At 38.5% G+C, this 26481-nt stretch overlaps 2 protein-coding genes across 8 annotated transcripts; one reads left to right on the plus strand and one right to left on the minus strand.

Moving 5' to 3' along the window:
- Positions 1 to 181: 181 nt before the first annotated feature.
- aagab (alpha and gamma adaptin binding protein) lies at positions 182 to 4196 on the minus strand. Its single transcript, XM_031747299.2, has 10 exons — positions 3998 to 4196; positions 3522 to 3712; positions 3345 to 3441; positions 3166 to 3255; positions 2967 to 3050; positions 2804 to 2883; positions 2538 to 2634; positions 2299 to 2403; positions 890 to 939; positions 182 to 803 (listed from the first exon to the last, which is right to left on the minus strand). Exons 1-10 carry the CDS (start codon positions 4089 to 4091, stop codon positions 726 to 728), a joined length of 966 nt encoding a protein of 321 aa, XP_031603159.1. The 5' UTR covers positions 4092 to 4196; the 3' UTR covers positions 182 to 725.
- Positions 4197 to 4473: 277 nt separating this feature from the next.
- Positions 4474 to 26481, plus strand: iqch (IQ motif containing H). 7 transcript variants are annotated; one of them, XM_039614462.1, is made up of 21 exons: positions 4476 to 4783; positions 4889 to 4984; positions 5090 to 5181; positions 5312 to 5387; positions 6297 to 6398; positions 8195 to 8297; positions 9036 to 9178; positions 9284 to 9817; positions 11717 to 11783; positions 12670 to 12753; positions 12834 to 13015; positions 13898 to 14170; positions 14303 to 14491; positions 19725 to 19845; positions 20048 to 20334; positions 21877 to 21957; positions 23277 to 23435; positions 24712 to 24834; positions 25109 to 25170; positions 25762 to 25870; positions 26066 to 26481. In XM_039614462.1, exons 1-21 carry the CDS (start codon positions 4718 to 4720, stop codon positions 26144 to 26146), a joined length of 3030 nt encoding a protein of 1009 aa, XP_039470396.1. In that variant the 5' UTR covers positions 4476 to 4717; the 3' UTR covers positions 26147 to 26481. The 7 variants fall into 7 exon arrangements, with proteins under 7 accessions (XP_039470399.1, XP_039470398.1, XP_039470396.1 ...); XM_039614463.1 differs by having other exon boundaries at positions 14351 to 14491; XM_039614465.1 differs by lacking the exon at positions 14303 to 14491 and having other exon boundaries at positions 4474 to 4783.

Consider the following 26481-nt stretch of genomic DNA (forward strand, 5'->3'; position numbering starts at 1 on the left):
AAGTGTCCTGTAATAAATGATATCATCAGAAAATCTTTAGAGGTGACGCAACACTTTTGCTAAACGGCATAGTTTGTGATGGTATAGCGTATTTTTAAATGTGCTTCTCTACTCATTAAGGCTTGATAAAATATTAGAAACACCCCCAAATTACTTATTTACTGCAGAGTTAATCGCAAAGCACAATACACATATATCCTTTTATTTAAGCTGAATAGAGATTGTGAACCCATGTGAGTGTTCACAACAAATAAAACATACTCACTAAATATTAAAATCACAAGATTTTGTGTTAATTTATTCCAGTGTGCATTATATGTGTTTTTAGGATAAGGCACATCATTTACCTTTAAAATATACGTATCAATGTACCTAATAACAAATACACAAACCACATACATTTCATGTTTTTCCCCACCATCAACACCATCGCGTGCTGAGGTTCACTTAGGGCTAAAGCATAGTGAGGAACCCAGGGGAGTAGATTGAGGATCAGGGCCACTCATTTGCTTTTCTTGCAATCAGGAAATCCCATCTGTTTTTTCAATACATCATTTCATATTAAGAATCCACAGTTTCTAAATATACCAATGCCTACAGTGCCATCTGTAAGCATCTCCACTTTCCAAGTGCAAGCAGGATGTCACATGATGCTGAATCTTGTGGAAGCCCCAAGAAAAACAGGAGGATCAGGTGAAAGGAGTCCAAGTTACAGCCAGCTACTTTTAGCTTTCCTCTCCTGATGATAACCCATCTATCTCATCTTCATCACCACCGATGGCCATCCAAAATGCTTTTGCCACCTAGAAAGCAGATTGTGTGTCAACAGTTCATGTATTGAGCTAATTGAGGGTTAAATTAAAACACTCTAAAGAAAAAAAAAAGTTACCTTTTCTGCGTGAACTTTTCTCTGCTCGTGGGGTAACGAAGAAGCTTTGTCTGTAGGTTTAAAATAAGAGAAGACCAAAATCATCAGTCAGCCACAATGACATCAGGTGCACTGGCATCCAAATATTTGAGCACTCCTGATGAAATGTTGATTTGTTGGGTTTTTTTTTGTTTGTTTGTTTGTTTGTTTCTGAAACCTTGAAAGCAAGACTAGAGTTTTTGTGCAATGTAAGTATTCCAAAATCTTTGTGCTCTCAGAAATCCTGAAGGTAACTAGCTTGTCTGTGCTTTGGCTTGTTCATAGTTATTGTTCTGGAAACTCGGGAAATGCACATTTCAAGACTTGATACATATTCTGACTCCTAAAATATTATTCCTGCAATAATCAGTCATTGGGTCCTCTACTAAGTAAGAGCCTTTTCTTTTGAAGATTAAAAAATTGTATGCCCACAATTCAGGATATGGCTTTAAGAAGGCCTTTACTCAGCTGGAAGTGGAATTAATGGAACTGATTTACTGTAATTAACAAGAAAGGAGGGATATCAAAGTGATGTCTGGAAAACAAAAAAAAAAAGTTTTTAAGGAGATCTACTCATTGGATTGCTAGAATCAAAACCCTATGATGAAAACAAAGGAACTTCAAGAAAATTGAGCAGACTGTGCTTTAATCTACTTGTACAACCATGACCTTCGTGGAAGAGATAATTAAAAGCATCAGAAGTTTTCAAATGATCATCTAAATAAACCTAATGATCTCTTTAACTGTTAAGCATATGGGTGGATGGCTTGTGTTACAGCCATTGGCACAAGATAGAGGGAAGAATAGATTTAATTATACACCACAAATTCTGCACTGCAGTGTCTGCAAAAAAAAAGTCCAAGATAAAAAAAGATGATGTATTTAACAACATTTTAACAATCCGAAAAACACCTCAACCCAACAATGGCTACTGAGAGACAAACACTGAAGATTTGTCAGTGGTTCTTGAAATTTTCTGAGCTAAACATCTTCAACAGTTGATGGAGTTAAAAGAAGCTGTGCAGGACGGAAGAAAGATCTGACAAAACTGAAAGAAGTTTGCAAAGAAAGGGTGAAAATCCAGCAAACAAGAATGGTAAGATGTGTTGCTTACAAAGTACTGACCATGGGGGCTTAAACTTTTTATCATAATCACTTTCTTTTTATTAGTTAGGGTAATCATCTGAAATGCATCAAACTCTTTTGAAAATATAATGAAAAAAAAAGCTAAATACATTAAAGATGCTCACTTAGCTATTCAAAGTGAGACAAATGTCTCTACTCTATAGAAAATATTTAACCTCCACAGGGACAACATACCTTTAAATAAAAAAAAAGAAAGAAAGAAAAAACAAGATTTGCATATCTTTTTTTAAAATTCCCCCATTTACCTTTCATCTCCTTTAATTTGGTAAAAAGGCGTTCAAAGTTATCAACATCTACATCTCCAGTTGTGAGGTTGGCGAGCTCCTGAATGTCCAAATCAGTCATTGCATCTGAGGGAGATCAAAAAAATGTGCTGTATGTTTATACACATAACTAACAGTGGCAGCAGTAGTATTTTGAGAAATCTGAGAAAAATTGTTTCACGACTTAGTAAAAAATATTCTATCACAAGGCATTCACTTACCAACTACTGCCTCTTCCTGTGTGTCTGTGTTTGTAGTACTTTCTGTATGGTTAGGCTCCTCATTGTTAACGGTGCCCTCTACTGGTAAGCTGGAAGACTACCAAAGAAACAAAACAGCTTGGATCAGCATGCCTCCACAAAAACAACTTTAAAAACGACATAAATTGAAATTGTATTGATTCAAGCAAGCCAGCAAGAAAACGCATTAAAAACACTATTAAAACCTAAATAAATCGATCAATATCAAAAAAGGAAAATGCACTGACTGGTGGATCTTGGCAGGTGCGTGGGTTGTTATGTCTGGAAGCCACCAAACTGCTCATCAGACCAAAGCCCTGATTGTGCCCTGTTACGAGATGTAAACTGTCACATGCCATACATGCATACACAGAGTATGTAGTAGTTAAATAAAAGGTTATGTCATCTTACCATCCTTCATTTCCACACTGGACCACACATTTGCATTGAGAGCCTGAACAATTCTCTTTACTCCTGTGGATTCTGGAAAGTCGTCTGATAGGGGAAACAGAATAGTGTGAATGCGGGTGAAAAAATTATCAAAACACAAAGAATTGAGATATAAATCTGGGTGGTGTCACTGCTCATTTCTTCCATTTGAGAAACTCACCATCCTCATCTGGGAGCTCCTGAGGATTGAGTTCTACAAGCTCAAACGCATGAGCCAAACACCACTGCTGCGCTTCATGTCTGGTGACTCCTACAACATAAATTAGAAGTTGTATCCCCCACAACTTGTATGTAAGACAGTGTTTTCTGCAAGCCACATGCAGAGCAGAAAAAACTGACCATTTTCACAGACTCTGTCACAGACCAGGATGAGCACCTCTGGCGCAAGATCTTCCACTACCGGTATCCAAGGTTGTAGCTTTTGCAGCCCATCTTTCTGCAAACATAATGGATGATATAAAGGCATGAAGAAACGTGCTGTTTAGACTTATAAATATAACTTCTTATGTCACATACCGCTTTGCTGTCAAAATAAGCGATGAAAGCTTGCATGGACTGGGCAATCTCTGACGACATGTGAAACGTGCTTGAGACAACACACAGATTGACATCTGCCGTATAATACTTGTTGTTGATGGTCCAAGGGTACCAGACCACTGTTTCGTCTCGCTTTGTCGGCTCGGGTAAAGTCTTCGTACTGAGGATTTCTGAGACAAAAACAAATCTGTTGATCTACATGAACAAAGACGTCAAGCTAAGCTTCTCACGGTGAAAGCTCAAGCTACAGGAATTGCATTACCCTTAATTAGCATTACCATATCGCTTGTATATCAGCTTGGCGAAAGTAAAGAACATAAAATGGCTTAAACGCATGGAAGAAATTCGCTATTAACCCGACAAAAATACATAAAAGGGCTTCCAGATGCTATCGCTTAGTTAGCTCTGTTTAACGTTAGCTTCCTTACTATTATGTTATTTTCACCTTAACTTACGTTTGATTAGTTCTTCTTCTTTAAACTCGCTGTCACAGCTAGTGACAAGCACACACGGGGTGGCCATTTCTGTATTTTCTTCTGAAGCTGACATTTTAATTATAAATGAAAGAGAAAGCTTCTTCAGCTATTAGCTTAGCGTTACGATGGAAAACTTGGGAGACCTTTCAACTCTGACCAGCCTCTTCCGGTGCATGTTAAACAGTCTGGTGACGTTTAATTGTAAAAATGTTTTTCTATCCATCTATTGTAATTGAAACTAAGTAATAATAATGATGATAATAATAATAATAATTATTATTATTATTATTATTTAAAAAGCAAAAACAAAAAATTGCAGTCTGCGTTTATGAAACTTTTATGTGAAGTGAGGGACACAGAATTTTAACCGTGTTTTGTCCCTTTCAGACAAAGCAACCACTCCTCCAAACAAATCTAACATCAGCTGATATGTTTTAGAAGGTGATTAAAGTAAAGGCCATGGTTATGTGGCAATGGGATGGTAGCATTGGGATAAACAATTATGTACTTAGACGTGACCCTTATATGCCTGACTGTCAAACTCCGGAAAGAAATGAGCTGCATGGTGTCTCGTCGTCAAGGTTACGTGTACCGAATCAGAAACTTTCACTGGTGACAAGCCAATTGTTTCGCTAACAGTGGGTAACTAGTACAGTTCGCCATTATGCTGTATATATTTCAGTTACAAACCCATAAATAATGATGAAAAAAAAAATGTCCGACGTGGTTAAGAAGGAAGACAAGTCGGGAGCTGTTTCGGTTCGGGTAAAGTTTCCTTGACTTATCTTGCCTTTAGCTAAATCATCAAACTCGTGTGTGCTGTTTTTAGGTCATTTTCTGGAGTATTTACATTTTATGACTGTATTGCAGGTTGAAGACGATTTAAGACAACTCAAACCTAGTCTTGAGAAAGTGATTGTCAGTGAGGGGAGGACAACACTGAACATTCAGGCCCTGAACATCAGGGTGAGAAATCTTCACGCACAGTAGCATTTATATTAAATAAAGAGACTTAAGTCAAACATAGTACACGTAAAAACCGACAGTTAATAAGTTCTTGACTGTCTGTAGAAACATGCAGAGGATTGTTTGAAAACAGTGAATAAGCAGCAGCTGATTCTTCCACCCATTGGCGATTTACAACAAAAGACTCTTTCTAAATGGTAAGTAGTATTTTTAGTGGGAATATTTTGCTCAACCATGACCTTTTTGCAAATTTGATTAAATATGTTTAGAATTGTTATGAATTCTAGTTAACTGGGATTGTGAGTCTGAAAGAAAGTCTTTACACAGGACTCCTTGTCTGGAGAAAATCTCAGATGTGAAGAAACAGAGAGAAAACCTTCCAGGAGCTCCAGCAGGGGAACAGGTAGATTATTATGCGTATTCAGAAACTTTAAAGGGTAATAAATGACCTTTTTTCAATTAAAGAGGGTGTGTACAAGCTAAAACACGTGCAGTACGATAGGCAAGGTAAAAGTGGGCAAGAATTGATACCTTTTTTGTTTAGCAAAAATCCTAACTATTTACACGCTCATTGGAAAAATTATTAGGTACACCTGTTTGCATTAACAGCATGTAATGCAAATATCAATAGGCCAATCACATGGCAGTAACTTGGTGCATTCAGGAATGTACAAAATCACCTGCTGAAGTTCAAACTGGGCGTCAGAATGGGCAGGATGATTTTAGTAACTCTGGACGTAGCATTGTTGGTGCCAGGCGGTCTGTTCTGAGTATTTCACAAATTGCTAGTTTACTGGGATTTTCCTGCACAACCATCTCTATAAGGTATACAGAGGATTGTCTGAAGGAGAGAAAATATACAGTGAGCGACAGTTCTCTGGATCAGAGGAGAATAGCCGGACTCCTTTGAGTTGATCCATCCCTTTATGGCTACAGTGTAACCATCTTCAGATGGCTGCTTCCAGCAGGATTATGCACCATGTCACAAAGATCGTTTATTTCAAAGTGGTTTCTTGAACATGACAATGAGTTCACCGTACTCGAATGGCCTCAACAGTCACACGATCTTAAACAGAGCACCTCTGGGATGCAACAGATCTATATCAGTAGCATGATACTGTCATGTCAATATGTACCAAAGTCTCTCAGGAATGTTTACAGCCCCTCGATGAAACTTGTGCCATTAAGAATTAAGGCAGCTATGATTCAAAAGGGGGTTCAACCTGGTACTGATGAGGTATACCCAATGAATAGACTAATGAGAGTGCATCTTCTATTACAATTTCTGAATTTTTTCCTTTCTCTGTTTCAGGACAAGTTAGCATTGAACATGTGTTTGCCAAACAAAAGATCCATTAGGCATCAGAAATCTGGGAAATCACTTACTGATACTCACAGGAAGAGAGCAAATGAGGTAAGTAATATTCCATATGTGTAGAATAACCTAATGTTTGCTGTACTTTGCTATCACGCATGATTTCTGTAGAAACTACACCTTACAGAAAGTCATAGTTTCTTTCAAATGAAGTATAAACGTGGTATTACATTTACTGATCATATACATTATGTTATAACATAAACAACTCTTAATGCAGTTATTCTTATTGTGATGTATTATTTACCACAGGTGGGTCTAAAATAAACCCTGCGAACTTGCCACTTTAGTCAGCTTTTCTCTGGAGCCTTTGACTCTCTTTATGATGTCGACAGTTGTTTTTTTCTCCAAAAATTATGTGCTACAGTTTGTCGGATTGAATACTCTACACAAAGTAGGTGACAGATAATTTGCAGTGGCTTTGTAAAACGGTACCACAAAAGAGAATTTAGACTTTTCATTTGTTGCAGAAATAAGGCTGCATGTTTTCTAATTATATTTTATATGTTTTCATGGGGCATTTCAGTCTTACCGCTGGAAAGGACACCAATCACTGCATGAAGTCTTGGCTATAATCATAGATTTGTCAGAGTTTAATCATGAAATAATAATTATTTCCTCCGGGTATTTACTTTGTACAGTGAGAAAAGTTTCTGCTGCACCTGTGGTGAATTAGATATCATTGTTCTTTTCCCTGATACTTACTCTCTAATCCTTCCAATAGACAGTGTGTGCTGGAGTGAAGAGTGATGGTAGTGTTCTGTATTAATAGATGCCTCAAGTCTCATGTTCAGACAGTCTGTGACGTAAAGGTCACTTGGCTTAGGGATGACATCCAGCACTTGTCACAGCAAACAAATTAATCTTTGCAAAGGTCGGCATTAGTTTTAGATCTATTTTACACACTTTTCTGATATGTTTTTGGGAATCTCTACCTGACACGAGAAACATAGGCCAAGACTGTCACTCTGATATAGGAGAGATGGAATTGCTGGCTGCAGAAAGCGGAAAGCAGCAGATTGCAGCACATCAGCATTCTTCTAAAGAAACAGGCGCCTGATTGCTGTGCTATGGGCTACTGGTTTACAGCTGTCTCAAGACAGAAGTGGATACCTGGTCCAGCATGCCAATAAGACAGCCGTAGCTTCCCCAACTGCTAACCACTGGCTCTCTGCCTGCTACCATCTCCTGCAACTCAGGCCAGCTCTTTTTCTCTCCATACCCATGCCAGGCAATGAGCGTTTGCATTTTAGCAATTTTACAAAGGGTGCCACCTTTTTCCCAGCCTCATCTGAAACAGATGTGTGCCTTTGAGGGGAGAATCTCACTGCACCTGGCTGCTACCTGTGGTCTGTCAAAGAGCTCAGTGGTCTGAGAAGAACAAAAGAAAGGACATTAGGTGACAAATCGGGAGGAGCACAAACTTTCTGTTTCTGTTTTCTGAGTTGTGAAATGTTTAAATGTAGTCACAAGAAATTCATACTGAAATTAGGCCAATAAATCTTGTTTTATTGTTATTGTGATCCAGTGTTATGAATTAAAATGTTTAAGGTTAGCAGATTTGAATAGCTATGATTGATAGTGAGTTACAGCAAAGGTCCTATTGCCAGTGGCACTTTTCTAAATTCTTAATGAATGCAGAAAACCTGTTGTTTCTGATAAAGCATGCTATCCTGAACCGCTTGTTTATACTTATTCCCCTAGAAAATGTTTTCATGTCTAATGGGATAAATGAGTTTTAGTGTGGATAGCAGCAGGTAATGTCAGGCAGCATTTTGTTGGTTGTGTTTACATCTGATGTACAGTCACTGATGTTACGAAAATCTTCTGTTCAGGCAAAAGGTGACAGGATAATCTCTGGCTCTGTGGTGAATCTTCAAGCAGCTGAATCAAAGGGCCATCACATCCTGGTAGTCCCCAAAGAAGACTTTGGGACAGGTTAGCAGCATTTCACCACCCCTACACCATCACCTCATGTGTTATACTCCAGACAAACATCCGTTGACATTCTGTGTTTGCTTAATGTTTGTGGGAACTTTGATCAAGTCAGTAATTCCACAATACTTTATAGTGTCAAACTCCAAATCATATAAATTGTTATATTAAGTTAGTAGTATTAAGTTTCCATACTATTATATATTTTTTTAATCCTTGGAGGGGATGAACGAGGACAAGCACAATGTCATTATCTTCTTTTAATTCGGTGATGTATTTTCTCAGTGCCACATCCAAATTTGTGTTCTGTGTCGATCGAGTACAAGGCTGCTTCTCTTTATCCCAGAGAAGATTGATATTTTTCCAAGATGGGACAGCCCTCTACAGAGTCTTTAGCAGTTTTTCCTGTTTCTGTCTGCTTTTTACATTAACCTTGAATTTATTTAGGGAATATTAAAAAATGTCTTTTATGGAAAATGTCATTTATCTTTGCTAAAAGTTTTACTTTTTAGAATACCAAACTTTTAAGAATCTGGATAAAAGTCCATCAGCTTTGCCAAAGCTATTATGTTTTTTGTCTCATCCATCTAACTCTTTAGTTTTAGTTTTCATGGTTTTAGGTTAAATATCTCAATGACTCTGTTCTTGAAGAGATAGCTGATGCTTGATTTGACTTCTGATCACTTTTAAAATATATCTTTTCTTATCTTTTCTGTCTTTCTGTGAATTTTGCCCTGATAGATTTAAAGTCCAGGTGCCATGAACAGCCAGTACGTAAAACAAAAGCTGAATCCACTTATTTAAGAGCAGACAGAGACTGCACACCCACTGAGACACCAGCTTTCACCACAACTTCCAAGAGCATGGTTCCTAGAAGTCCTCAGGTACACTAATTCAAAAATAGTAGGTGCTAAAAAACCAACATTTTCATGAATTGTAACACTGTTATTATTACTAAGCTGGGTGTCTCTCACTTGTTTCCTCTTTAGAGCCTGCCTGTAGATATCCCCAGGTACCTTTTTACAATCAGAAGTGGACAGGTCGACCCAATGGCTGCAGACTTCTGTCATTTCAAGCAGTGTTTTGTCTTGTGCTGGAGCAGTGTGGTTGATGTTCTAGAGGCCCTGCAAAAACTGCTCAGGGAGTTTGCTGTGCCTTTAGCCAAAGTGAGTGGAGAGCGCCTGGTGGAGCTGAGCCATGTTTGGGATAGCGGCTGGAGTAAGGCTCCTTCAGCAATGCCTGTCCTCTCAGTGCTAGAAAACTGGGAGGAGGTTTCAGAACTCATCTCACACCCAGGTCAGCGCTACAAGGGAGAGGGAGGCATCGAGGCCGCTGCCATCCACATCCAGTCCTCCTGGAGGCGCTACTTAGCCCGGACAGCCTACTTGTGCCACTGTCGCCGCAAGTGGGCGGCGGGCACCATTGCCATCTCATGGTTGATGCACGCTCAGCTGTGCCGTGTCAGGAAGGCCCTGCAGGCTCGGCGTTTTAGTCAGCTGGAAAACAGTCGCAGCAGAGCACAGGTGATGCTACTTTCTCGCTTCCATCTCTCTTTTACCTAATAATGCTCTGTTACCTGTTTTCTTGACTTTTCTCTCAATTTCTCCAAATCCAATGAATGATATTTGTCCTTTGGCTGTAAATGGATTCCTTTTCATTAAAATAAGGTTGCATATTGTGATTCTGTTTAGTATAAATGTTCTGTCTTTTACAAGGTCCAATTTGGTTTAAGGCACATGGTCATTTCTAGAACACCAAGACAATTTTAGAAATTAGGACAAGAGCCATGCAATGCTATGCCAAGATGCAGTGTTATAGACAATTGTTTACAGTAGTAACAAATGCATTTCTCTAGTACTCACAGTGTGAGATTTAAAAAAACAAACACAGATATACGCATTTTAGTAAAGTTTAAGGAGAAAACAAAAAGACAATGGAAAAGTGGACGAGATGAAGACAATAAGTATAAGTATAGCCACACTGTAAAAGAAGACAGAAGCAGAAACAGTGGTAATAAAGGCTACAAAGTCTAGGGACAATCAGCTGATTGTCTGTTACAGTTCAAGTAATAATTACTTCACATGTGATGAAATGCTATAAAAATGAAATATGTGTTTTGGCATTTGTTAGTTATTTGATCTCAAAAAGGGAAAGGTTTCCCCTCTCTCTCTTCTGATACTCAAGATCTGATTTAATGAAAAAAATGGATTATGTATTTTCTCAGTGCCACATCATAATTTGTGTTCTTTGTCGATCAAGCACAAGGCTACTTCTCTTTATCCCAGAGAGCGCTGTCCTGTCTTATAAGGATTGATATTCCCCTAAGATAGGACAGCGCTCTACAGTGTCTGTAGCACTGTTTCCCAGTTTTTTACAACCTTAGATTAATTTAGGAAATATTAAAAAATATATCTTTCTGCTTTTAAAAATGCCACACTTTTTAGCAAGTGAGCTATTTGTGCTATTAAGTATCAATCCTGATCTAATGAACAACTAGAGAATCTTATTCCACTAGTATGAAATAAAATATATTTACATAGTCATGGCTTCTGCGTTTTTCAGTAAGCTGCAAGGCAGATTTAGGTGAAGAAAAACAAATATTGTTCAGAGAAAGTATTTTATATATTGCCCACATACTGGAAAGGGATTTTTTCTTCATTCAAAAATAATATGTTACTTTATGTTATGTTATGTTAGATGTAAAAGAGTGAGGGTACATATAATCTACACCAGAACTGCAGTTAAAAACAAGTTAGGTTTTTGATTTGTTAGGCTGAAAAAACTGATTTTCTACATTGTAGACTTCCAGGCTTCCCAAAGTTCATGCTCAGAATCTCCAAATATTTTAACATCTCCTTATCATGGCAGAATGCACAACGTATACTTAACTACGTTAACTTGTAATCTTAGACATGGAAAATAAAACAGTGTTTCTATTTAAAAGACTGCTGTGACAGTTCAATTGCTCTACATACGTAATATTCTGTAATCCTTTTCCCTTTTCTTGTAGATGTCATGTCTGTGTGTCATCTGGCTGAACATCTTCTAGAGTGCTGACATAATATTAATTAGTGCCTACAACTTCATTTAGTTTTACCATTACTGTGTGTGTGTATACATGCACTAAATGTATGTTCTCACTCTTAAAGCATTCATACCCTGGTAATTAAGCCTGCTAATCTTCCCCTGGCAGTAGCATCATGTACCTTGCTGATTGAATTAATTGTGAGAAGATGTTCCTAAAGTAAACGCTTAATTTAATTACGGTGGTATTTTATGCTTGGTTTGCTTCTGTGAGCCCAGAGAGAGATTGGCTTGATGTGTTTTAGCTATGCAGTGATGTGATGATTTGTGTGTGTGTATGTGTGTGTGCATACGCTCTGGCGATCCCATCTCTGATCGCTCCTTTTTTCCGTCCCCAGCATCTGGCAGCCAACTGGAAACGCATCCAGTCCTTCAAGAGGACCATTATCCACATCCCTTCATTAGGTAGCTTTCTTTGCCTGCTGCACACACACACACAAGCACATCTGATCTAGCAGCAGTCACCCCCGGTCTCACCACTCTGCTGCCCCAGTCTGTGGCCCTGGTGCAGGCACTCTGTCTCGTTCAAATGACTCTCTGCAGGAAAGCACTCGCAGGATGATGACAGTCCCCATGCCAGGGAACTGAACAATTTAGTCTCAATCGCCATTTAATTTGTAGATTAAGCAAATGAAAAGCCATTATGGTGAATATTTACAAGCGGCACAAAGGTCTTATTTTATTGCTGCGCAAAAAAAAGGCAGAAAAAAAAAAACACAAAAGAGGAATCGCTGCTGTGTTTTTACGCTAAACACAGAGTGCAATCTAGGATCGGTTCTTGTTCTAATTTCACCACAGCATCCACATTTAGACTGTAATCAGGCATGTGCATTGTAAATCATTGAGCGATTGTCTAAAATTATTAAGCCTAATTACTAGCAGATGGAATGCTTTATTTGCACTTGGGGTGACTACAGAGAGTGCTGTGTGAGCAAGGATAATTAGAAAGTTGAACCCCATTGTTGTTAATTAGCATGAATCCAATCATTTAATTACCTTGATTCAGTTGAGGATTCTCTCTCAGGCAGAAATCCAGACATACATGGGCTAAAATCCTGGCGGTATCACTGAATGTAGTTCAGTGGTGGCTGGACATGGTGCAGCAGGACTCCCAGCACGCGACAGGCACAGCACCTGCTAGTTATTAAGCTAAATTAATCATCGGATTGCACTACAGTGTGATTAGACTTAAGTCCCTCATCCCCAAGTCTAGTAACACAAACATTATCAGTAGTTGTACAGAGCTACAGTTTTTTAAACTGTTAGATAACATATAACATTTTTCTGACAGGATACTCTCAGAGGAAACGACTGAACTTGAGAGGCTTTGACATCCTACAGAACACCCAAATGAGCAGGTTGTGTGATATCAGAGGTAAGCTGCACAGCTTATGTTTTTTTATTGTTCATATCTGTAAACATGCCATTTGTAAAACACTCTTTGTGTAATTGTAGATGAAAATGTGGAGGTGATCTACATATGTCCCCAGCATCTGGGAAACGACATCTTGGACTATTACACCAGCCTCCTGAAGTGTGATGGAGCCACAGATGGGGCTGATACCACGACCGCTCGAGCCTCATCCTCCGTGAGACGCTACATCATCCTCACACCTGAGGCTGTAGATTATTTCCCAGTAAGGATGACAGTATTCACTAATTTATTTGCAACTTTTAAGTATTAACAAGATAACAATGTGCCTTTTGAGCACAGAAATCTGCTTACTATATATTTATAGATGCCACAAGCGTTTGTAGTTTATAAATTATCCTCTAGAGGGTACCAAAGGAGGTTGTTGTTATAGCGCTACACTCTGTCAAACATTTTTTCATCTTTCTTTCTACTTGTCAAACCAAAACTCTACATATTTTCCAAGTTTCACTGAATTTAACTGAGGGTCTTTTCAGATGGTGTTCAGCAGATGATTCAATTCCATAGTGGGTGGTTTAATTAACTCATCATTACATTTAAAGGCTGCATTTTTAATAGTTGTGAGTATCTCACTGCTATAAAAGTGAAGCTGTTGCTATATTTATCTTTGCACATCCAGCCATTCTATCCATCTTATTCCATCGTTTTGCGCTAGATTGAATGTGCAACATGACATGGTCTTCTTCATTCTTTTTATTGATTTTCCTGCTGTTTTGTTGTTAAACTGTGCCAGACGTGTTGCTGAGATGAATCACTGCTACCCATGGCTGGCAGCGCATTCTGCCAGTGACAGAAGGGATAATTCCATGTGGATCAAATAAATACAGATGTGAAGTAATTAGTTGTATTCCCAAGGAGCTCATTGGGAGCACACATTAAAGATGTGAAGGATAGGGGAGGCCTCCCACAGGCAGCTTTTATCAATTCAACCTGCTAGAATACAGGAGAGGTCAAAACCCTGCTGGCTATTTCAATAATAGATCTGTTGTGTGTACACAGTGATAAATCAGGTCAAGAAACAACCCTTGGAAGAGACAGTGAAAGCGCTCCGCTTCAGGAATAATCTTCCTCCCCTCTTCTCTTCCAGACCCATAACATGTGCCTGTCTACACTTCTGAAGTACAGTCCACAAACCCTGAAGCACATCAGAAACCTGATCCAGGGGAAGCAGGCCTATATTGTGGGTGGAGTTGCCCACATGGATGACCTGGCGGTAGCTGATGAGTTAGGGCTGCCAATCCTGGGTCCAGAACCTGCTATTGCTCAACACTACAGCACCAAATCTGGAGGGAGGAGACTTTTTGTGGGGGCAGAGATCGATGTGCCACCTGGTCAAGGAGACATCTACTCGCTAAACCAGGTCAGACACCAAATACTGCATTACACAAAGTCCTTCATCACTGCTCAGTAACAGATGAAAACATAATACATTTTCCCTCCTAATGTTTGTGTTAATTTAGTTTGCACTTCACATTTTTCAATCTTGGTCAAGCTTCATGAAACACTGGCAGAGCTTATGACTCAAAACATTGATGTGCAGCGCTGGCTCTTCAAGATTGACTCAGAGGATGGCGGCCGCGGTACAGCATATTGTGATACATGCCATCTTAGTTGCTATAAGTGGGCTCTGCAGGAGTATCATCGTTACGGTCCGGAGCTGTGGAACCCAAAATGCATTCAGGTAAAGATGTGACTCAGAGCATTATGTCAATCTTCCTGTGACTTAAAATTTTTTAACATAATTTTACACTCAATTTTATGCAATGTTTTATTAAATGAGTTTGAATTTGGAGTTTCTGCTTTTCTTTTTTGATTAGTTTTCCTTATTACATCTCACCAAATTGACGTTTTTTTACTATTATATCCTATTTTTATGTCTCTCTCCAAAGCAGTGGTTTTGCAAAAACACAATACAAATAAAGTTTATTGCGATTATTATTACAGCACCCATGAGGAATCTCCCACTTTAAGTTAACATGGTAACAACTAAATAATAGTTAACAGATAACACTACAGTAGCGACTGGATATTAAAGTCCAGACTGTGCCCAGGTGTTCAGAAGCGAGAGCTCCAAAAAAGGGTTAGATTCACTTCTGTCACTGAAGGAACAAAAGTGTATGTCACATTAGGGTCGAAGAGATGTCATTTTTCACCTTGGGGTCAGTGGCAATGCTGATTCCCTTAGTACAGTATTTTAAACGTCATCCCAGGAGCCTCAGAACAGTAAACCAATAGATGACATTTTTTAATTTTATGCATATTTTATACATATAGATGTTTCCTGAAACACACACATAACATAGAGTGCTTTAAGTCATCCAACAGTAACAAATCACAGTACACATAGTGTATTTAACATACTGTTGCCTATCCGTATAGAACTGTGCAAAACTCTTGAGTCACCCCTCATTTTTATATTTTGCTAAGAAAACAAGTGCAGTGACTTATTGAAATGTCTACATACATACAAATAAATACAGTATATAAGGCATAAACAGAGTTTGTACCATTTTAACAACATTGAAAGTCAACATTTGGTATCACCACCTTTAGGCAGACTTTGTTGCAATAGGCTTCTTGAAGTTCTTCTTTGGATGTTGCAAATCAGCATTTACAGATGGTGGATCCTGACCTCCTCCGTCCATACTAACAACGATTTAAACCAAAATCTTCAAATTTGGTTCACCACTTTTTAAGACCTGTTGCCAGTGATTTTCAGTCTAGTACTTGTGTAATTTGGTATTTGCCTGTTTCCCTTTCTTAAGAATGGCTTCTTGGCAGCCACCTTTCCACTGGGACCATTTCTGATGGGACTTCAGTAAACAGCAAATAGATCAACTAAAGTGTCAAATGTATCTCTCAGTCCCTGGCTCAGGTCGTTATTGGATTTTCTCATATTTCTTAAGGACATTACTTTCATCTGCTGTTCATGTGCTGCAGATTTTTTTTATGTCATTTTTTGTAGATTTAGTTAAAGAATTGGAAACAAATTGTGTTTATGTGACAGCAGCTAGTAACAAAGTTCCTAAAGATACAATTTACACTTGGTTCTTTGCTGAGTTGCTTGTTATGTGGCTCAACAAAAAAAGAAAGAAAAAAATATTCTTCTGAAAATGGCCAGTTGCAAGGACTGGACTGAAAATAAGGGAAGAAGCAACCAAAGAAAAACTTCAAAAACTCTAGAGAAATATTGCTCAAGATCACTTTGGAAATTAGGAGAAAATACATCCTTTAAAACTAAATTAAAACAAATATGGGGAGATTCAAGACTTTCCCAAAGTAATGTGTATTTTGATACTTTTACTCTGCAACTTGAGTGAGGTTTTCGCCTTAGTGTTCAGAGGGAATTGTTACCTTAGCATGTAAAGTTCTTTGTGATGGCTGCTGTGAATTGTTACTGTATCAGTAACTTTGTATAGAACAGAACTGAATAGTTTAAATACAAATTACATTAATAGTAGCTAATGTTTGCTATACTGAGCTTTTTACATCTGTTACACTCATTAGATGGATCCGAGTTCTCTGTAAAATAAAGTCTAAATTGCAAATACGATGTTGCAAGAATCAATTTGTTTTTCCTGAAAATATAAATCCTGGTTTCATCTTGGATCTATTTAGAACAAATAAAATGTATTTAATCAATGGTAAACCATTCATTTACAACAAATGCAATCTGTACACAGCGTCTGAGCCCCTGGCTCTTATTTCTCATATGCTTACAAAGTAGCCTTTGATTTTCTGTCATGTGTTAATTACCGTATTTTGCCATTTAACTGGGAGCACTGTGTAAACTAATTACAGGCTAATGATTGTGGGCTTGGAGCACAACAATTTTACTTTTTATTCCATTCGGAAGAATAGCAGTCATCTCAAGGTTCTTGTGGCTCCCTCTGTTTTTGTTCCTATTAGCTCATTCTTTAATTCAGAGTGTATGTGTGGTGCGGGGCTGTAATTGTTGTGGCTTTGGTGCTGTTAATTATGGCAGAGAGTGGCTGAGCCACAGCCAAGGTCCATAATGGTGGCTGAAGCAGCACAGGGAAGTAAATGGGGTTTCTTTCACCAGCTGGGGTCCCATGGAGAGGGAAGAGTGCCGAGGCCCCCAGTGTAGGCCGACAGCCTCGGGGCTTCTGGGCCATATGGACACAACACTTTAACTGGCCTTTATTCTACACCTTGCTCTTTTAATCAAAGCAAAGCCCACATCCTGTGCTCTTCATTGCATGATGTTTTTGTTACGATATTGTTTTCTCCTAAAATCTGTTAGCCACTTGGATGTGAATCATACTGACCTTCTGTTGAAATACTTTATACAGAAGAGTGCAATCTGGCTCTTTGTGCTGAAATATCATAAAACAGTATTGTTGATTAGATCCGAGCATATTAATATGTTATATTAATGTATCTTATCGTTATCTTCTTCTCACAGCAAAAACTATCATGAATGTTTAACCTTCTTCGTACATTTTGAGAAATGACGCTCATTAATAGAGCACTTTGCTGAAAAACAATAGATCTAACTGCACTCGTAATGACAGCTAGTGAATACACTCCAGAATATTTTGCAAGCTTTACGAAAACAGTAGTTTTAATAAATTATTAATCAAATACAAATGATCAAATTAAGCATTATAATACTAATCCATAATTTATCAGCTTTCACCAATAATTGTTTACCAATAAATATCAAAGGGATTATTAAAGTGTATATTATCATATGTGTCATAGTTTAGTTAAAGTCCCATTATAATCACTATAAAAGTAGATGGGGGATAAATGAGTGTGACTGGCCCTTTTTTCTTAATTATTGCTCGCTCTGACGGGCGCCATATGAGAAAGCTTGAGTCAGACAATACCATGTGCTCGTTCAAAATAATATTAACATTTAGAACCCTTCTGGCTATGCAAAAGGACAGCCTAAAAGGATACAAAAAGGAGAATGGATGGGTGGTGGGGGGGTTCATCCTTATTATAGGAGCTTTTGCACAGGTCTTAGAAAACGTGTGTTTCTCTAAATATTGTGAGGCCCACAGCTTCCAGCACAATGTTTCAGCCTGCAGAAAGCCCCCAGGCCTCTTTTAGCATTTACACAGAGAGAGGTTAAAGACATGTAGATCTGCAGCCTTGCAATGCCCGAAGGGGGCCATACACACACTTAAGCGCTCACACAGCTTGCATATGGATCATTAGGCACAAGAGGGTAAAAATTACACCTAATAGCGTCAACAGATGGAGTATTTCTTTTTGTCATGCTGTGTACAAACAGATCTTGAGCAACACCTTATTTAGGTTAAGTTTGTCAGCGAAATGGGTCATTTGATAATCACTACCACTGAAGAGGTAGAGGGACATTTAATACAGATGTTCTATGTCTAAATATTGTGCAGTCTGTGCTTGCATGGAGGAGTTTAAATATGTAATGTTCTGCCTTAATATAATTAACCTGAATTTAGGAATTTAAAATCTTTCCTTTAGTCCATATATATATATACATATATATATATTGTTTTGTTTTTTTCATTGCAGAGACGATCATAAGTATTTATTTGCAACGTTTATGCAAAGAAATTTTGCCTCAGTTTGTACAAAAAATTCAAGGATGATTTTGAAGTAAAGCAAATATTCATGCGAAATATATGAGTAGCCTGATTATATCTTCCTGTTCCCGAGACCTGTTCACTGTAGTATCTCAGTTGTTGTGCTATGTAGTGGAGAGATGAAATGGCAATCAAAGAGCCAGGGCAACATCTATTTTATTTATGACCAGATTGCTTGGCTTTATGTGGACACCAAGCAAAGGCTGAATCCTATCACGGGGTACTATACGCAGTTTAAGTCCAAATAATTTATTGCAAAATACCTCTCTTTCTTTTCTTACTGTCCTGCTGTTTCTGTGAACTGCATAGGCAAAGTCCCGGGGTGAGTTTGCTCTTCCGTTGAGAATGACAACCGTTCCCTTACACTTTTTGCCGCACCATTGTGTGCTTTATGGTTTGTATAGGGGGAATCACTGTGTAGCATTTGACCTCGCCTCTTACAGTACTTGAATATGATGATGGCTGTTACATGACTGGAATATCAACAGTATAATCTCTGGTCCTGTCTCCAGTGAAGCCCAACGGCGTGCACTCAAAACAAAGTAATGATCTTGATAGTATGAGGACAGAAGAAAGATATTATTTCTACTTATAATTTAGTCATCTCTTAAAAAGATTTTTCATATTTTATTGTGTATGAAAAAAAAATAAATTCTTCTCGGTTGGCGCCACACGTACAGCATTGTTGTTGTTGTCATACTGCGTATTGTATAAATGGCTACAGAGGGTTTAGTCGGGGCATTGTTAGTTTAAATATAGCCATAATAGCCTTATAAAAAGAGAGTTGTACTTGTTGTTGTCAAACTGTTTCAGGGAAACCTAAAACAAAAGTTAGAAATTAACAGCATAATTAAGTGGTGTAACCATTATGGCATTTCCTAGTTACAGAAACAAGAGTGATATCGATCTCAGTCAAGCCCTGATTGATCCCCAGATAGATGGGGTTAGCTTACGTATTCATCAACTGCCCAGTGGAGAGAGTTGTTATTGAGGGGAGCTGCTTGGAGGCTGTGAGTTAAAGCCATTAGACTCCTGAGGCCTTCTGATAATAGGTTGTCACTCACAGATGGACCCTCCTGCAGTATCCATCAGACACTTGCACAGAAATTGAAGTAGCCACCCAAGGTCTGGGGGACAACAAGCAGTCACTGGAGTCATCCGGATAACACAACGTGCTTCCAATAATGTGGTCAACACATACAAAGCTTTAATAATAATGAAGTAACTGAAACTTATTATTTTGCATTGAATTGATACAAAAAACCCTAAAATTTGCATAATATTCAGTAGATCCTTAATGTATGCACTTTCTTTCTGTAGGAGACTGTGCTGCTCAGATATTTAGATGAGATCCCAGAATGGCTGACCCATTATGCCCAGCCTGCTAAAACCTCCTGCTATCCCAACTGGGCCTGCTTCCTGAAGACCTTCCTCAGGCAAGGTTAGATATCTATTGTCAGGCACTGAATGCTTTTCACTTGCAAATATAGCAGCATGTAATATGGATTTCCTATGTCGTTCCTGTTTCACAGGTGTTGCCTTTGTGAAATGCGAAATTCAATAATTTTCATGTAACTTTCTGTGATTGCTAAACAGCTGCTAGGAGAGTCTAGAGCCATTTATCTGCTCTGCTATTTTCCCAGGAGGTGTGGTGGAGGCCTACCCCCCTTCAAACAGTGTCACCTGTCTGACAGTAGATCTGCTGCTGGAGCCAGGTGGTGAAGTCACCATGTTGTCTTGTGGAGACCAACTCCATGGTGGTTGTAAACTTGAAGCTATAGGTTCCATTGTTCCTCAGAGCTCTGTACACCCAGAAACTTTGAACTCCATCTGCACCCGCGTAGGCCGGGCCTGCCTGCAGCGATGTATCGTAGGTTATGTCTCTGTGGATCTCGTTACCTTTCTGGACCATAACACCATGGAGAAGAAGGTGAGACACAAACAGAGAAGATCTTAGCTTATCTATCATAATAGATATGATCTAAGGTGTTACAACACATTCTGCAAATGCTTTCTATTTCAACATATTGGTGGAAAAGATCAATTTTTAGGCTGGATCCATAGGAGCAGTTAGGTGCCTCCCATATTAGTCCCCTGGGATCTAGAAAAAAGATAAGGCAAACTGTGGGCACAGGGAGCAAATGTGTCACAAGGCCATCTAATAAACTGTCAAGTCTTATTGTGTCGATACACTGATTCCACCATTTAAGGCTTGCCCTTTAACCTTACAATACTGAGAAATTCAGAGGCACCTATCTTTCAGACAATAGGTCATTCCAAAGTGATTTGGCAGCTTCGGGGGGGGGGGGGGTACCCTGTCAGTGTTTAACTCCTAACTGCAGCAGTCGGCTGAAATGTATCTCGCTATTATAGCCAGGCAGCATGGAAGTCTTATTTCATTTGTCAGGATTAAGTTTTGTTGAAAGCACTTTGATTTATGATATTTGAAATGGACTGGTTTATGATGCTTTAACCTCTGCTCCTAACATGTGGCTCGACTGACTGCCTATTGATTTGGAGCTGTATGATGAAATGCTTTGTATGTAATGTAGTCTATAAAATACTGTGAAATTTTACAGGTTTTACAAAAGCACAAAGAACAAAGAAGGACACTATCTTCTTTCCTCTTCTTTCATTAAAAAAACGTGAAAGAACACCAGTAGCAGAATACAATTTGTCCTCTAGTTATTTATGATGGATTTTTATTCAGAACAGTTCAAAAAATATCGTCCCTGCACTTTTCCGACTTTCCTTCTTCTGTTTATATTCATAATAGACATGCCGGAGTTGGAGAAAGAGCACACTTGCCACTAGAGGGTAGTATCTTCTGGATTAGATGTAATACACAATGTAAGCAAAGCAGTGTTGCAATTTGCATCCTATAACTTCAAATGTCACATTTTGTTTTAGATTATCAGCGTTTTTTTTCTTTGAAGATTTAGAAATCCAGCCAGGAATGTTTTTGTCAGTAGTCTTCGCACAGACTGTGGACTCTACCATGCTGTATTTATTTTAGGGTAAAAAAAAACCGAACTTGGAGTACTTTCTTACATCCTGTGATTTTATTTAGTCAAATTAAACTGTCATTTCAGTGACAAAATTGTGACACTAAAAGCAGAAATTTCTTAAATGTATTCGGCACAGAATCAGGCCCTTTTTCCTTTACCTGTTTAGAATGAAATAATGACAGGCTTAAAATTAATTTTCTTCTTCAATGTTGACCTGAAATTGAAAGGGACTCACTGACAGCATAATTAAGAATAGACTATAAAACAGCATGTGCTTCAATAGAGGCAGGAACATTAATGACAGATTCTTAACCATCTCCCCACACACACAAAGCTTAGATGGAAGAGAGCCACATGGGCAAACCTGTCTGGGTTTAAACATCAATTTAGATTCAAACCTGTTGCTAAAAGCTGCCTACTTTATTTGATGGGAAGAAGTGGGTCACATATGTTTGCCCTTGCAGTCTTTCCTCACATTGTGGAGCGGCGGGGCCCCAGCTGCAGCATCGGGGCTTTTAATGAAAATGCAAGGCAATAGAAAACAGGTACAATCCAGGCTTACATTTCCCACAGCTTTGTTAAGAGCAACAATGGGACAGGGGTGTATGAGTTTTAGTGAGTTGAGTGAATGGCTTGGTGAAGTGTGTCCATCACTCAGGCCCAGGTATCAACCTGATATATAGAGACGTGAATCTACCCAGAGGTAGCTACAGTACCACCTACAGAAAAGGTCACTCAGTTCTGCTAAAGTGTTACCCACCTTGAATTTTTTTTTAACTTTGTATCCACGTACTGTACTTTTTCTTTTTGACGTTTTTTATGTACCTCGTGAAATTTTCATACCTATTCTTGCAGTTTAGAAATCATAAGTTTGGGCTTTTTCTTATTGGGAAGAAAAGGTTACTAACCAAAACTGCGTAACTTTTGCCCTAAAAATCAGATTATGTCAAATCAGGGAAAAGCTATTTTTTGTCACTATGACGTTTTAAAAAAAAAAAAAATTCAGATAAACATGTCACACATTTTCCAGTTGTCCCGCTTGTGCCAATCTCTTCAAGTTTTCCAAACACAACATCTCACATTTTCAGGCATTTCTCCGAAATAGTTTTTTACACGCTGTCGCACTAATCGGTCCCAAAACCAATTGTTATAGAAGCAGACTGTGCAAGATGCCTTACAATATATTCAAATTTCATATAAAACAAAGTGAAACATTTAAGATAATTACTGTGTATGGTCAGATGTCCATGTGCTGGTGGAGATAAAGTACTCGGGTTACCGAGACTGCGGGTTCAGACAGGCAGCAATTTGCATTCGGTGGCAGGAGCGTTTACTTTGACAAATAGGAACGGCTAAAGGAGGCAGCCGACTGCCACTTAGTTATTAACAACTCCTTCACTGGTGATTTATTTGTCACTTTTGAAGAAAGGGCAGAGCTATTAGGTTATTATTGGGAAAATTAGCCCTGTTTAAGCGGAGGGCTACGACCATACCTGACCCCTTAATATACTTATAATGATGCCATTTACCATACATAACTGAACTTTACTTCTCATCAGACCTGAGCCAAACATACTAGCCCAGGGCTGCCTGAATTCAAATACACAGGGAAGGATCTACTTTGTGCACATGTCAGAACTGAATTACCTAAATCAGTCAAACACACACCGGGCCTGTGTTTTCCTTATGTCTGTCTCTTAACATGGGTAACACTGTAAGGATTAAGAGGCGCTGACTCTTAGCTTTGTAAGGTCTGTGGGGTGAAATACTTTGATCCATTTTTTTGTGATTAAATTGAAATTATTAAGTCTATAGAGTCTGGTCTTCTCTCCGTGACACAGAGTTCGCGACGTCTTGTTTGCAGGTGTGGGCTGTTGATCTGGACATCACATACAGTAACCAGCTGGCCATGACCCAGATGCTTCTGATGATGACTGGAGGAACGCTGAATTGCTGCACAGGCTGTTTAGAAGCACCAATACCAATCAGAGAGAAATGCTATGAACACCAGATCGTACCCAAAGTACCGTCTTATATTTGCTTATATTTGCAGTTTAAGTTATGTCTTTACTCACCTATCAATGTATTGAATTTAGATGCTATAATTTAAATTCACACTTTTTTTCTTTTTCTTTTTAACTCAAATGATGCCGTCACGTTGTTTCTGCAACAAAAAAGCAGCCTGAGACTGTGGAGGCTATTCGTAGCCTTTCAGTAATCACAAAGATAGATCAACGTTTTTGCTCTTCATTATTGTTAAATACAACTAAATACTGTAATTATGCACCGAGCTCAATTGGTGTTTAGGTGCTGAATTCATTATCATTTTGATAGATGAGCCTAAATAATCAACACATTAATAATTCATACCATTTTCATTATGCATGTGTATGCATGCTTGAACACCTCATCAACCTGGTGCCAGGCCTTAAACAATAGAGTTCTTTTATTAGCAGTATGCCTGAGTTTACGCTTGTTGATCTGCGACTTGTATTATTTTATCAAACATTCATTTAGTTGGTGGCCTGGTGCTTCAGTACAGCAGTTGAGCCACTGCAGTGGTTAATGGCTTCGGCGCTGGCCGTCATTAAGGCCCTGCATATTACAAACACAATTAAATCCCAGTTGGACGCTTTTATTGTTGCGTGAGGGCCCTGCATCTGACAACTGCAAACACACAGCCTTCACAGCAAGTTATGGGCTATCTCCTGAGCTCGCGGGGGCTTAGGCCTACTCTTTAAGTCTCCCAAAGGTGGCTGAGAAGCAGGAACATTTTTATCCTCCTAAGCCTTGCCACTTTTAAGTAATCAACCTCTCTGGTGTTACTTATGACACATATGCAAACAGAATCCCTCTATTACGGTGATACAGAATGTTGTGTGCAGTGAGTAGTCCTTTTGTGGATTCACTAATGCTTTGATCTTAGATTGAATGAAAAAAATCTGCAGTCCCCAACCTGTAGTTTCTTTGATTGGTGTCGTACAATTAAGCTCATCTTGTGTTTGGCATGTCTTCTAAGCATTAATTGTTACTCCCTGCAGTTAATTAAGAAAGGCCCAACAGTTTAGCACATGTGCCCCGTACTCATCACGTTCACTAATCACACACACAAACTCAGCAGTGACCCTAAGGACATGTCTGGGGTTTAGCCATTTCTGCTCTATCTATTTCACACACCACCGCCATACTTAGCTGCCAAATATAATCAAACTTTAAATTATTGGATTCAATGAATTAATTGACAAAGAGTCATCACTCACATCTAATGCTGTTTTTTTTTTTTTCTTTTTTTTTTCCAGGCTCCAGTTGAAAATCTTTGTGCAGTTATTGGGAACCACTTATTTCACTCTGACCTTTCCATGTTATACAATAAGGTGTTCCTTATGATGTGCAATGCCCATGGCATAAGATTTAACAAAAAGGTAACAATTCAAAATTGATCTGCACGCTTTTCTATCATCATTTCCATTGTTCCTGTTATATGGTTGATATAAAGGGAAACTGCACAGATTTTACACATCAGAGTCTGTTTTCTGGTTTTAATGAGTACAACAGCAAATGGAGGAACATACAGAAAAGGTGTGAATTTAAAGAGCTTAGATTTAAAGCAGGGTTGAAATGCAATCTTAGTTAGTACCCTTTGCTATACAATGATGAAGCTTTATTTTTCTCTGTTTTTTGTTGCTTGCGTTTCAGACAAAGCAAGGCACGGTTTTCGCTTTTTTTGACAGCAGTGAGCGAAGCAGTATTGGAATGATGTAAGTATGTCTTACTACACCAGATCCATACAAGAAAACATGAGTTATGACCTTTCTTTCTTTATAGACAAACTCGTAAGCCGATCTGTTATTAATATTATTATTATTGTTAAGTCAGAAATATAGACAAACACAATGTGGAAGAGAATAAGATTTTTGTTTTGTTTTTTGCTGCAGATATGTATATAAAATTTAAGGCTCATCCCCAGGAGATGGAGCTTTACTCTCCTCTGTTCAAATAGGCAATCACTTTCCAAAGAAGACAATAGGCGATTAGGTGAAAGACTTCACATGACTAAGAGTAAAATCAATTCTTTCAGAGGATTAAGATGCCACCTCTAGCTTTGGTAATGCTACAAACTCTAAAAGTTGTTAAGCAGAGGGTTATTTAACATATTTATCACACAAATCCTTTCGCTTCCACAGTGCTGTAACAGTTAAATCAAGCTGTGCTCATCCCCCTAAAGAGCGAAGATGTTGTCTGCTGAAAGTTTCATTTAACCACCACTATCAGATGAACAAGGTGATTGTTTCTTAGCTGGCGACTTGGGGATCATTAGTAAACTCGTTTGTTTGTGGTGTCGTTAATAGAACAGTCTCAGAGGATCTCCAGAGAGCTCTCGCGACCTTTGCTCGGCATCTGTCAGTCATTCATCAGGAAATATCAGTCCCTAAAAGCCAAGGAGAAACCAATTTCATGGTACCATGTTAATGAGTTAATGATCTCTCCTCATCTATTTGTCATGAAACTTGTGTATCAGTGAAGCTGAAAGCATGTTCATTACTCATAAATATCCTAATAAGAATATATTTTCAAGTTAATGTTGATGATTGTATGGAATAATAATGGATAATACTCTAAGTTTGCTTCCTTTTCTGTCTGCTTTACTTGAAGGAGGTGATTAAGGAAATAGAAGATATACTGCAGATGACTGCTCAGAACAAGCTTCAAGGGGAGGCTAAACCTGCATCTTAGATAGTTCCATTATCAGTGTTGCTGACCTGCTTTTCCAAAATCACTAAATATGTCTACTCTGAACATGACTGAAGGACTTTCCAAATAAATATCTGAAAAAAGCCTAAATATGTCACAAATCTGTAAAATCACTGGCTTTGTAAACAGCTTCAAAAGTCTGAATATACTTTATTATAAACAAAGATTACGCCGCCAGAAATCTATGCAGAAGGAATTTACACATGTAAATCAAAAAGTGTGTGCATAAAAAGAAGTCAAAGGTGTGTATATAGCAATGTATGCTTCCTTTGTCAAGTCAAATGCTTCTGGCATCATCTCTCTCTCTCTCTCTCTCT

This window comes from Oreochromis aureus, linkage group 7 (genome assembly GCF_013358895.1).
Source record: "Oreochromis aureus strain Israel breed Guangdong linkage group 7, ZZ_aureus, whole genome shotgun sequence".
Taxonomy (NCBI): domain Eukaryota; kingdom Metazoa; phylum Chordata; class Actinopteri; order Cichliformes; family Cichlidae; genus Oreochromis; species Oreochromis aureus.